This window comes from Salmo salar, chromosome 22, assembly GCF_965601325.2.
Source record: "Salmo salar chromosome 22, fSalSal1, whole genome shotgun sequence".
NCBI classification, from domain to species: Eukaryota; Metazoa; Chordata; class Actinopteri; order Salmoniformes; family Salmonidae; genus Salmo; species Salmo salar.
In genome coordinates this window covers 14296271-14309018 of record NC_138312.1, presented here as the reverse complement: position 1 = coordinate 14309018, position 12748 = coordinate 14296271, and the positions used below count along the sequence as shown (strand labels likewise).

The 12748-nt window shown below is 42.6% G+C and overlaps 1 protein-coding gene across 6 annotated transcripts in view; it reads right to left on the bottom strand.

Moving 5' to 3' along the window:
- Positions 1-11599, bottom strand: part of si:dkey-264d12.5 (uncharacterized) — a 32485-nt gene extending 20886 nt beyond the window's left edge. For 5 of the 6 annotated variants that reach the window (XM_014166274.3, XM_014166277.3, XM_014166275.3 and 2 more), the window contains exons 1-11: positions 11039-11599; positions 8163-8348; positions 7910-8030; positions 6807-7030; positions 6386-6469; positions 5470-5629; positions 3202-3273; positions 2873-2988; positions 2637-2708; positions 2360-2445; positions 1628-2192 (exon numbers count right to left, since the gene is read on the bottom strand). In XM_014166274.3, the coding sequence (XP_014021749.2) occupies positions 1628-2192; positions 2360-2445; positions 2637-2708; positions 2873-2988; positions 3202-3273; positions 5470-5629; positions 6386-6469; positions 6807-7030; positions 7910-8030; positions 8163-8348; positions 11039-11062 (1710 nt within the window). In that variant the 5' untranslated portion in view covers positions 11063-11599. The remainder of the gene's footprint in view (positions 1-1627; positions 2193-2359; positions 2446-2636; positions 2709-2872; positions 2989-3201; positions 3274-5469; positions 5630-6385; positions 6470-6806; positions 7031-7909; positions 8031-8162; positions 8349-11038) is intronic. The other variant, XM_014166276.3, reaches the window with a different exon arrangement.
- Positions 11600-12748: the final 1149 nt, after the last annotated feature.

The window sequence follows — 12748 nt, the reverse complement described above, 5'->3', positions numbered from 1 at the left end:
ATTGCACGCAAGATAGAACACCAGAATATGTACAGCAATTTTTTTCCCCACATTGCCGGTTGCTGATCTCCTCTGTTTCATCAACAAAACAAATACAATAACAAAAGGTGCTGGGCCGAACAGTGCGCTGTTTCAGCTTTAAAGCTGATTGTTTTCTAGTGCAGAGCCTGTGGTCTAGTGGTAACACTACAGGCATCGACACTTAGGCTGTGTTTACACAGGCAGCCCAATTCAGATTTTTTCCCCACTCATTTGGTCTTTTGACCCATCACATCAGAGCTTTTTCAGAGCTGATCTGATTGGTCAAAAGACCAATTAGTGAAAGAAAATATCAGAATTAGGCTGCCTTTGGAAACGCAGCCATATGCATTCCCCTGCATCAACCAATGGTTGGGTGCCACGTCATCAACTGGCATCGGGCACTAGATTGCATATGTGGTTAGATGATACATAAAATACCTAACCAGGCATTGTAAGATCTGGCATGCGTCAGCAACACCTGGGCAGAGGAACGTGCCCATACACGCCTCTGCCCATAGACTTGGGTTTAATTCCCCATTCCAACCCTTCAAACTGTTTCTCCCACGTAACTATCTCCCCTTCTGTAATTTCATAACTGTCTCAATTAAGTAGCAAGATCCCCCCCCCCCCCCCCCCCAAAAAAAAACAGGTTGTTTTCTAATCAAAACATGGATTAACTGAGACTTCCCTATTTAGACAATATCTCTTTAGCCTGGGTACCAGTCTGTTTCTGTTGTCTTTCCACTCCTTTCCACTTCTTGATTTTAGCATGACAAGGATTATAGGAAGTGGAATGTTATCTTAAAACAGGTTCTGGATTTCTGGGTACCCACTACGCATTTACCGTCAGGCTGTGTCTTTTTGACGTCCGTATTATGCGTATTTTATCGATGTCTGGAAAATACGTGTTTTAAACATCCGGAAAATAAGCTTTCGAACCTTTCATTCAGCCACTGAAATGCATGTGATGTCAACATCTGGAAAGGATGTCTAAAAGACATCTTTTCAACGTAATTTTGCTTACTGGGTAATATCTCCTCTACCAGTCACGACCCAGAACAACATGTCCATGCTCCATCAATACATCAACAGCAGGCCTGCGCCCACAGCTACTGTACATAATACACCGTTTGTGGCACACAATGGAGGGTGACATTAAATGAAGAAAGACAGCGCAACCAAGCTGCCATGTAAAATGAATACCCGCTAAATCCATGAAAAACACAGCACAAGCCATTAACATCAGCTGCTTCCAATGGGCCATTGTGTGGGATGTAGACAGTAAAAACAAAACTTTGTTATGCCAGCAGCTCTTAGGAAAGGTAGTCAGGAAAGAGGATTTAAATTGTAAGATGATTTTTAAGATTAAATGTAAACGTGGATTTAAGCAATTTGCTGTGAGATAAGTATGTTACTATTCTATCAAAGTTAAAACTTGTAAGTTCATTCCATTAACAAATGTGATAAATATTGACATTGACAGTAGGCTAGGTCCTAACCATAGACACATAATTGGTCCTAACTAGCCCATTCACACTAATTCTGTAGCCCCTCCTAGTGGCCACAGCATAACACTACATCATCAGCGGACAGGAGTCATCCTCACCTTAAACTGCAGTTCCACCGCCTGACTACTATGCTGCTGCTGCTGCTTGCTCCGGCCCAGAGCTTCATCCAGCTTCAACTCCTCCCTCATATTCTCCAGATGTTCATATTCCTTCTTCTCCTCATCCATCTTAGTCTTCAGCTCCTCATACACCCTCTCCACCTCCTCTTTCTTAGTCTTCAGCTCCTCATACACCCTCTCCACCTCCTCTTTCTTAGTCTTCAGCTCCTCATACACCCTCTCCACCTCCTCTTTCTTAGTCTTCAGCTCCTCATACACCCTCTCCACCTCCTCTTTCTTAGTCTTCAGCTCCTCATATTCCTCCTCCATCTCCTCTTTCTTAGTCTTCAGCTCCTCATATTCCCCCTCCACCACCTCGGTCTTATCCATCAGCAGCTCCAGAACCTTCTCCTCCTCTTCTCTTTGCTTCTTCAGCTCCTCGTAGTCCTCGTACTCCTCTGCCTTCTTCGTAACGTTCATCAGCTCATCGTATTTCTCCTGCAGCCCCTGCAGTTGACGCCGCACATCATTTAGTTTGTCCTTGGTCTCGGACTGCTGGAGGCGTCTGCATGAAAGAGAGACACATTGCCACCATCTGACAACAGATTTCACTTTCCTTTCCTCTTTCACATTAATTAACTGGAATAACATCTACTAGCAGCCAACACAAATCTGAGACATGTACTGGGTTTGGTTTTGGGCTAAGTTCTAGAGACAAAGTTAAGGTGGGACCTTTCATGGGTCTTGTCCTGGTCCAGGAGCAGTAGTTCTGTTTGGAGACAGACAGTGTGCATCTGAGGGGCGGCTATCCCTTCTCCCTGAAACACACAACACAGCACAGGCAGTTACGTGACAGGAACTGTTAATTAAGGCAATGTTTGAAAGACAAAACCTACTGCATGACCACTTCAATTATTTTTGAAGCAACAGATATTGCTATAAAGATGGTGATATCAATAACTGATTGTAGTTTGATGGGGTCTCATCTCCATACTGCGTTTGGTTGTACCTTAGCCAAGTTAAGCTGCAGTGCTTCTGGGTGGATCTTAGCCGCATTGTCAGAGTCCTTCATTTTCTCCACCTAGGGAACAACAGTATGTCCAAATGACATACAGTAAATATCGTGACCTTCACCCACCCCACCCCTCACACATTGAAGCCAAAATGACTGCATCTTGTCCATTATCCATTTCTTTATGACAATTTAAGGAGGGGGGATAACTGAATCCAGGAATGGCAGATTACCGTCTCTAGGAGGGTCTTTCTCTCTGCGTCCATGGTGCGCACCCTCGTCCTGAGGGCTCTGATCTCCTGGTCCAGACGATCATTCAGCTCCTTGGCCTTACGCAACTCCACCACGTCTATGGGAGGGACAAAGGGACATTTTACCCTCCAAACTATGGGCGTCACCGTCTCCACATCAGTTACAGTCAGTCAGTCATACTTCTGGAAAAGCCTAAAGCGATACTGTGCAGTTCCTTTGACATTCTGAAAGGCTGTTCTCTGAAAATGCTCCACAAAGGAATATATTTTTTTTAACAGTAATCTTAAATGTAAAGTAAATATCTTCTTACCACATTTCTTGAGCTTTTCCACTTCCTGTCTGAGCTGCTCTACCTCCTCCTGGGCTCCCTGCAGCTCTGGCTCTGGGTAAAGCACACATACACTTATTCAAGACCGATGTCGGAGAAATACATAACACACAACTGGCACACAAAACACGCATACATTAATACCTTCTTCATATGCTAATTTATCACTCCAGTGTTAATCTGCTAAATTGTAATTATTTGCTCCTATGGCCTACCTCCTCATGCCTTTTGCACACACTGTATATAGACTTTCTTTTTTCTACTGTATCATTGACTTGTTTATTGTGTTATTGGCTTGTTTGTTTACTCCATGTGTCACACTGCTTTGCTTTATCTTGGCCAGGTCGCAGTTGTAAATGAGAACAAGTTCTCAACTTGCCTACCTGGTTAAATAAAGGTGAAATAAAAAATGTTTTAAGAAAATACAGTTGCTCTTTTATTTTTTACTTTAGTTTATTTAGGAAATATTTTTCTTAACTCTTATTTTTCTTAAAACTGCATTGTTGGTTAAGGGCTTGTAAGTAAGCATTTCACGTCAAGGTCTACACCTGTTGTACAGTGGGGGGAAAAAAGTATTTGATCCCCTGCTGATTTTGTATGTTTGCCCACTGAAAGAAAGGATCAGTCTATAATTGTAATGGTAGGTTTATTTGAACAGTGAGAGACAGAATAACAACAAAAATATCCAGAAAAACGCATGTAAAAAATGTTATAAATTGATTTGCATTTTAATGGGGGAAATAAGTATTTGACCCCCTCTCAATCAGAAAGATTTCTGGCTCCCAGGTGTCTTTTATACAGGTAACGAGCTGAGATTAGGAGCACACTCTTAAAGGGAGTGCTCCTAACCGCAGCTTGTTACCTGTAAAATAGACACCTGTCCACAGAAGCAATCAATCAGATTCCAAACTCTCCACCATGGCCAACACCAAAGAGCTCTCCAAGGATGTCAAGGACAAGATTGTAGAACTACACAAGGCTGGAATGGGCTACAAGACCATCGCCAAGCAGCTTGGTGAGAAGGTGACAACATTTGGTGCGATTATTCGCAAATGGAAGAAACACAAAAGAACTGTCAATCTCCCTCGGCCTAGGGCTCCATGCAAGATCTCATCTCGTGGGGTTGCAATGATCATGACAACGGTGAGGAATCAGCCCAGAACTACATAGGAGGATCTTGTCAATGATCTCAAGGCAGCTGGGACCATAGTCACCAAGAAAACAATTGGTAACACACTACGCCGTGAAGGACTGAAATCCTGCAGCGCCCGCAAGGTCCCCCTGCTCAAGAATACATATACATGCCCGTCTGAAGTTTGCCAATGAACATCTGAATGATTCAGAGGACAACTGGTGAAAGTGTTGTGGTCGGATGAGACCAAAATGGAGCTCTTTGGCATCAACTCAACTCGCCGTGTTTGGAGGAGGAATGCTGCCTATGACCCCAAGAACACCATCTCCACCATCAAACATGGAGGTGGAAACATGCTTTGGGGGTGTTTTTCTGCTAAGGGGACAGGACAACTTCACCGCATCAAAGGGACGACGGACGGGGCCATGTACCGTCAAATCTTGGGTGAGAACATCCTTCCCTCAGCCAGGGCATTGAAAATTGGTCATGGATGGGTATTCCAGCATGACAATGACCCAAAACACACGGCCAAGGCAACAAAGGAGTGGCTCAAGAAGAAGCACATTAAGGTCCTGGAGTGGCCTAGCCAGTCTCCAGACCTTAATCCCATAGAAAATCTGTAGAGGGATCTGAAGGTTCGAGTTGCCAAACGTCAGCCTCGAAACCTTAATGACTTGGAGAAGATCTGCAAAGAGGAGTGGGACAAAATCCCTCCTGAGATGTGTGCAAACCTGGTGGCCAACTACAAGAAACGTCTGACCTCTGATTGCCAACAAGGGTTTTGCCACCAAGTACTAAGTCATGTTTTGCAGAGGGGTCAAATACTTATTTCCCTCATTAAAATGCAAATCATTTTATAACATTTTTGACATGCGTTTTTCTGGATTATTTTGTTGTAATTCTGTCTCTCACTGTTCAAATAAACCTACCATTAAAATTATAGACTGATCATTTCTTTGTAAGTGGGCAAACGTACAAAATCAGCAGGGGATCAAATACTTTTCCCCCCCCACTGTATTCGGCGCATGTGACAAATAACATTTTATTTTATTTGAACAGTAACTAGTACCCTAACTAGTACTTAGCAGAGAAAAGGGCTGTGTGAAATCTGGTCTCACCATAGGCACTCTGGGTCATGTGGGCTGACTCTAGCTCATCGGTCAGACGTCGGATCTCTCTGTGGGCCATGGCCAAGCGACGTGACGCCTCCTCCAGGTCTCTCTCTAGACGGGCCCACTCCTGCTCCACACTGAGCCCTGACCCCGGCCTGAGCTCAACCTGGGGAGGGGAAGAGAGCAGACCACACCACTGAGCACGGAGAGGAATCTATCATCGCTGTCTACAGGAGTACTATTGATTTGACGAATCATTCTCTGCAGGAAAAGGTGGAGTCATTTGAAAGATCACTGTTGTGAGGCATTCGCTGTTCCTCACGCCGAGAAGGTTAAACAAGGTTAAAACAGAATAAACAGAAACATTCCAAAAAAAAATTTAATTGGTCAAGAAATCACACGTGCAGTACATGCATTTGGTTCAGACAGGATACCATTGACACTAAGGGGTGTAGACTCCAAAATACCCATTACATCCACACACCCAGAAACATGGAACAATGTTAACTAGAAAGAATTAGCATTTTCGTCATGAATCTTGTTCTGGAGGCAGCTCTTCAGAGTGGTCACTAGCTGGTACAGCCACAAAGTCATAAAATCATTAACCCTAACCTTAACCACACCGCTAACCCTAACTTTAAATTGAGACCAAAAGGCATATTTTTGTTTTGATGAATTTTTTCAATGTAGCCAATTTTGACCCATCTAGCAGAAATCGCACAGTTCTGCCTCAAGGACAAGACTCATCCCAATAAACGTCAAGCTGCAAAGAGAACAGGAAAGAGATGCAGCAAACACAGCAATTAGAGGGCATGCACAGGGGTCCCCACACCATGCTGAAGAGTTTCAACATAAAATAGAGCATCTTGTTCAGGCTTGGCTAAGTGTTAACGGGGATGCAGTATTATCTAAATGGACATACTGAGGCCAAAGCCTGTTTGCTCTGAGCTGCCTTGCGGAGTCCAAAGAGCCTCTTCCATGGGCTCTGGCCACGTGAGGGTGCCCCCTTGTGGAAAGACAGTGGAATGAATGAACAGTTTAGTCACAGACAGGGGTCTGGATCATCTTCTCCCTCCATGGTCTTACCAGCGGAGCTGCCGCATGTCCACTGTCTAAGACACCCTGATTTAGCAAATTCACTATAACAACATGAACCAACGATAGTATTTCCATGTAACTATATATCTTCATGTAACATTTGTGACAGTTACTAAACCACTGGAATGAGCTGAACAAGAAAAGAAATGTGACTTCTAAAGTACTTTGGTTAGCCCTAATCCTCTCATCTAAACTCAGTATAATCTTGGACTGAGAGAAAGCATGAGACAGCGAGTTGGTCTCACCTGGTCCATGCTCTCTTTGGGGCACTGAATCTGGGACTGTGTCTCCTGCTGGCTGGCAGAGGGTGTGCCTGCCTGGGCATCGGGGACCTGGGGGTCATTAGGTCTCTCCAGCAGGGAAGCCCTCTCCACCAGCAGGTAGGCCACCTGTTCACTGTGGCTGCTGGGAATCACTTCTGCCAGGCCCTCCTGGTACAACATCTCAGCCACCTCATTCATCTGGGCATCTGCACACACACACACACACACACACACACACACACACACGTAAGGAAGAAAATAAAGTGTAAGTACAATACCTACAACACTTCACTTAAAAGGGGACTATTACACATTGATAAGGACACTAATGACACTGATATGACAGGGAATGAGATACACATTGATAAGGACACTGATATGACAGGGAATGAGATACACATTGATAAGGACACTGATATGACAGGGAATGGGATACACATTGATAAGGACACTGATATGACAGGGAATGGGATACACATTGATAAGGACACTGATACGACAGGGAATGGGATACACATTGATAAGGACACTTATGACACTGATATGACAGGGAATGGGATACACATTGATAAGGACACTGATATGACAGGGAATGGGATACACATTGATAAGGACACTGATACGACAGGGAATGGGATACACATTGATAAGGACACTTATGACACTGATATGACAGGGAATGGGATACACATTGATAAGGACACTAATGACACTGATATGACAGGGAATGGGATACACATTGATAAGGACACTTATGACACTGATATGACAGGGAATGGGATACACATTTGAATCCTACACACAAAGAACCATATGTGCGTTTAGATTGTATTTTTATAGACTTTGTAAATCATTATAAAAAGGAAAAGATGTATGAAATCCAAAACTAGAAAGTATAATTGAAAGAAGTGTGATGACATGATCGTTCAATAATTACACTTGAGGTGGTATACACATACCAAACAAAGACACTTGACAATATCAGATTATTATTTTTTTTAAAGCAACGTGGTTATTCGTTGCAAAAGTTAATTTGTTTCCACAGGGTTACATTTTTCACATCTTATCTGGGTTCTAGGTCCCACCTTGCTGGAGTGTCAGGCGTTGCAGCTGGGCCCTGAGGACCTCATTCTCCTGCTCGTACTCCTGGGCCAGGGCATCCCTCTTCTCTGATAGGCTACGGATGTGCTCCAGGTACCTCTGCACCTGAGATAGACACATATCATCAGCTCAGGCCCTGAGCTTTGGCTGAAGCCAGATGAGTGAGTTCATTGAGATGAATGTATGGGCAGCCTGTACAGTGTAGCATCACAGACAAAACTCTAGATAATGGCTCACCTCGGCCATCTCGGCAGAGTGGCGTGCTCGTAGGCTGTCCAGGTCATGGGTCACGGCGACGAGGCGTCCCTCGCTGTGCTGGAACAGCCTCCATAGGAAACCCAGCTGCTCCTTCACTGAGGCCCCGGGGGCCATGCCCTCCTCCTGCAGACAGAGGACCACCAGCTCCAGTTCCTTCTGCTCCTCCTGGGGTTAACATGACAGAGACAACCACAGAGATCAGACACTGATAGGCACCTTCTATTGAATGGAATGTCTCAATGCTGTTTTTTGTAATTGCATTTGTAATGATTGACTATCAGCTGGAAAGCAAATAGCTGCTATGAAGATGGTCAAAGGCAAAAACAAAGTGAAACTCGGAGACCACATTCTCCTGCTTCTCCTCCTGGGCTAGAACATCCTTCTGCTCAGACAGGCTGGGGATCTGCTCTGGGTACTGGCCAATGGGCTGCACCCGAGAGACACTTAACAGCGTCTCAAGGTATCAAGGCCGGCTTTAGGCAACATGACCCTGTGTTGAGAGAGATTAGTGCTCTCTCTGAGACTAATTTGATTTAATTGAAGGAGAAAATGCTGAACTTGTCAGATCACCTGCCTTGCCAGGCAGATTCTTACCTATAAAAGTTTTAATATGAAGCCTGTCAATGGCACTTTGATGAGGAGGCATGGACTGTATCTCTGACACATACAGTTCAAGTCAGAAGTTTACATACACCTTAGCCAAATACATTTAAACTAAGCTTTTCACAATTCCTGACATTTAATCTGAGTAAAAAATCCCTGTTTTAGGTCAGTTAGGATCACCACTTTATTTTAAGAATGTGAAATGTCAGAATAATAGTAGAGAGTATTATTTATTTCAGCTTTTATTTCTTTCATCACATTCCCAGTGGGTCAGAAGTTTACATACACTCAATTAGTATTTGGTAGTATTGCCTTTACATTTTTTAACTTGGGTCAAACGTTTTGGGTAGCCTTCCACAAGCTTCCCACAATATGTTGGGTGAATTTTGGCCCATTCCTCCTGACAGAGCTGGTGTTACCGAGTCAGGTTTGTAGGCCTCCTTGCTCGCACACGCTTTTTCAGTTCTGCCCACAAATGTTCTATAGGATTGAGGTCAGGGCTTTGTGATGGCCACTCCAATACCTTGACTTTGTTGCCGTTATGCCATTTTGCCACAACTTTGGAAGTATGTTTGGGGTCATTGTCCATTTGGAAGACCCATTTGCGACCAAACATTTAACTTCCTGACTGATGTCTTGAGATGTTGCTTCAATATATCCACATTATTTTCATCCTCATGATGCCATCTATTTTGTTAAGTGCACCAGTCCATCCTGCAGCAAAGCATCCCCACAACATGATGCTGCCACCCCCGTGCTTCACGGTTGGGATGGTTTTCTTCGGCTTGCAAGCCTCCCCCTTTTTCCTCCAAATATAACGATGGTCATTATGGCCAAACAGTTCTATTTTTTGTTCATCAGACCAGAGGACTTTGTCCCCATGTGCAGTTGCAAACTGTATGGCGGTTTTGGAGCAGTGGCTTCTTCCTTGCTGAGCAGCCTTTCAGGTTATGTTGATATAGGACTCGTTTTACTGTGGATATAGATACTTTTATTCCCGTTTCCTCCAGCATCTTCACAAGGTCCTTTGCTGTTGTTCTGGGATTGATTTGCACTTTTCACACCAAAGTATGTTCATCTCTAGGAGACAGAACGCGTCTCCGTCCTGAGCGGTATGATGGCTGCGTGGTCCCATGGTGTTTATACTTGCATACTATTGTTTGTACAGATGAACATGGTAACTTCAGGCGTTTGGAAATTGCTCCCAAGGATTAACCAGACTTGTGGAGGAGTACAATTTTTTTTCTGAGGTCTTGGCTGATTTCTTTAGATTTTCCCATGATGTCAAGCAAAGAGGCACTGAGTTTGAAGGTAGGCCTTGAAATACATCCACAGATACACCTCCAATTGACTCAAATGATGTCAATTAGCCTATCAGAAGTTTCTAAAGCCATGACATCTTTTCTGGAATTTTCCAAGCTGTTTAAAGGCACAGTCAACTTAGTGTATGTAAACTTCTGACCCACTGGAATTGTGATACAGTGAATTATAAGTGAAATAATCTGTCTGTAAACAATATTTGGAAAAAATACTTGTGTCATGCACAAAGTAGATGTCCTAACTGACTTGCCAAAACTATAGTTTGTGAGCAAGCAATTTGTGGAGTGGTTGAAAAACTAGTTTTAAACTTCTGACTTCAACTATAATTTATGAATGTTTTTTCCACATCTCATGCACTGCACTGTTCAGTATGAAAAACATACAGTTAGTTGACTTTCTCAGAGGGGGTGGGTTAAATGCAGAAGACACATGTAGGTTGACTGCATTCAGTTGTGCAACTGACTAGGTATCGCCGTTTCCTTCCTCTGTGGTGACTATACTGTTGAGACTATGGATCAACATGACTTTGGGAAACAACTGTTGGTTATTAGCGTCAGCTGCAGTTGGGATAGTCCGGAGAGGTTTGCCTGAAATGTGCAGCTGTTTAAATGCCCACCAGACCTTCCCAACTATTTTAAGAGTCGTTTTTGGAAAGGAATCTTACATTTAGAATTTACTATAAGGAAAATGCCCAAGGTAAATCCTGTTAAATCAAGTCTGCGGTTAATGACAGTTGATTTTAGTCATCATTCTAGTTTGCCAGAGAAAGTCTGTCACGGAGGGTTTGTAGCCTAGATACTGTACTCATTCTAAACTTATTTTGACGGGTTGTCAGAAAAGTTGAATGGTAAATGTTGATCAACAGTTGCAAATAGTCTGGTATAAAGTCTTCAACATCAAATTGTAAAACTATGAAGGAAAGAGGGACTTACCTCACTCTGCTCCGTATCTTCCATGATAGGCGAGAAAATAGTAATCTTCCAGTTATTTCGAGTTATTTAGGCGTTTAATCCGCAAAAATACATACGCGATGCGAAACATATAAGTGATTTGCTTCTCCCCCAAAAAATGGCTGGAACAAACTCGCTTTCTAAAGTGGAACACATTATCGTTATGCGTCGCAACAATGTTGCATTGCATTCCAGAGCCACGGATCGCGTAATAAGGCATTGAGCAGTTCACGGGTTTTTAGTTCGGACATGGCTGAATACAAAAGGCGTTAGCAGACCTACTGTAGAAACACTCATCCAGAGAGACGCATGGACTACGACTCCCAAGCCAGCACTATTTCCAAACAAGGATACGTTTTTTTATAAGGCATTCTCTAAGTCCCTTCTCTTTATAAACCTTATTTCAAAACATGATACGTTTATCTATTCTATTTTATTGTTAATTTTACGTGTCATGATCGCAGTTATTTTTCTGTCGTCTGTCTTGGTATGCCACGGATCAGTGCACAGTTGGTCTCACTCCCTTCCCATCATTGGCTACCGTTATTTTTGACTGGGTGGATTGTTTCTGGAGTCGTGAACGCGCACCGGGATACCAGCGCACCATTCGCTTCTATTTTCTGTCTACAGAATATGAACCATCGAGAGAAAATACATATACCCACGCCACCATGGACTATAAATCTGTTTAGAATGTGTACGTTTTTGTAGCCAACTCTCCCAATCATACTATTCCTCATGTTAGTTGAATATGTTTTATACACAGACTTAATTAGGAAATCATCTGAATTTGGTATCGAAATAATACGGTGAATGTAACGAATGACAGTAAGATAGTAAACTTTGCATCAACCCTTCCCCATAACAGCAGAAACACTAGAGGGCGCACATATAATGCACAACAGATATGCAACAAAAGACCAAGCTGAAATTCAGATCAAGATGGGGGGTCATTATATAATTTAAATATAATGTTATTTATTTTATTTCACCTTTATTTAACCAAGTAGGCAAGTTGAGAACAAGTTCTCATTTACAATTACGACCTGGCCAAGATAAAGCAAAGCAGTTCGACACGTACAACAACACAGAGTTACACATGGAGTAAAACAAACATACAGTCAATAATATAGTAGAAAAATAAGTCTATATACAAAGTGAGCAAATGAGGTGAGATAAGGGAGGTAAAGGCAAAAAAGGCCATGGTGGCGAAGTAAATACAATATAGCAAGTAAAACACTGGAATGGTAGATTTGCAGTGGAAGAAAGTGCAAAGTAGAAATAGAAATAATGGGGTGCAAAGTAGAAAAATAAATAAATAAATACAGTAGGGGAATAGGTAGTTGTTTGGGCTAAATTATAGATGGGCTATGTACATGTGCATGCAACCATAGACCAAGCTGCAATTCAGATCAAAATAGGGGGTCATTATATACAAAAATAAACATCAGTGTTCAGTTTAATGGAATTGAATTACATTGAATTTTATCAAGGCACTTTATGGAAAAATGTACATTTGTTAATTTGGTGTCTTTTTACATTATTCTATTTTATTGTATGTTTTTTGTCAAATTTTGCCTTTACATTCAAATAAAGCAGATTTCGTGAACATATTTTAGTGAGCTGCTCTGACAGCTGGTGCTTAAAGCTAGTGAGGGAGATAAGTGTTTCCAGTTTATAATAAAATGATAA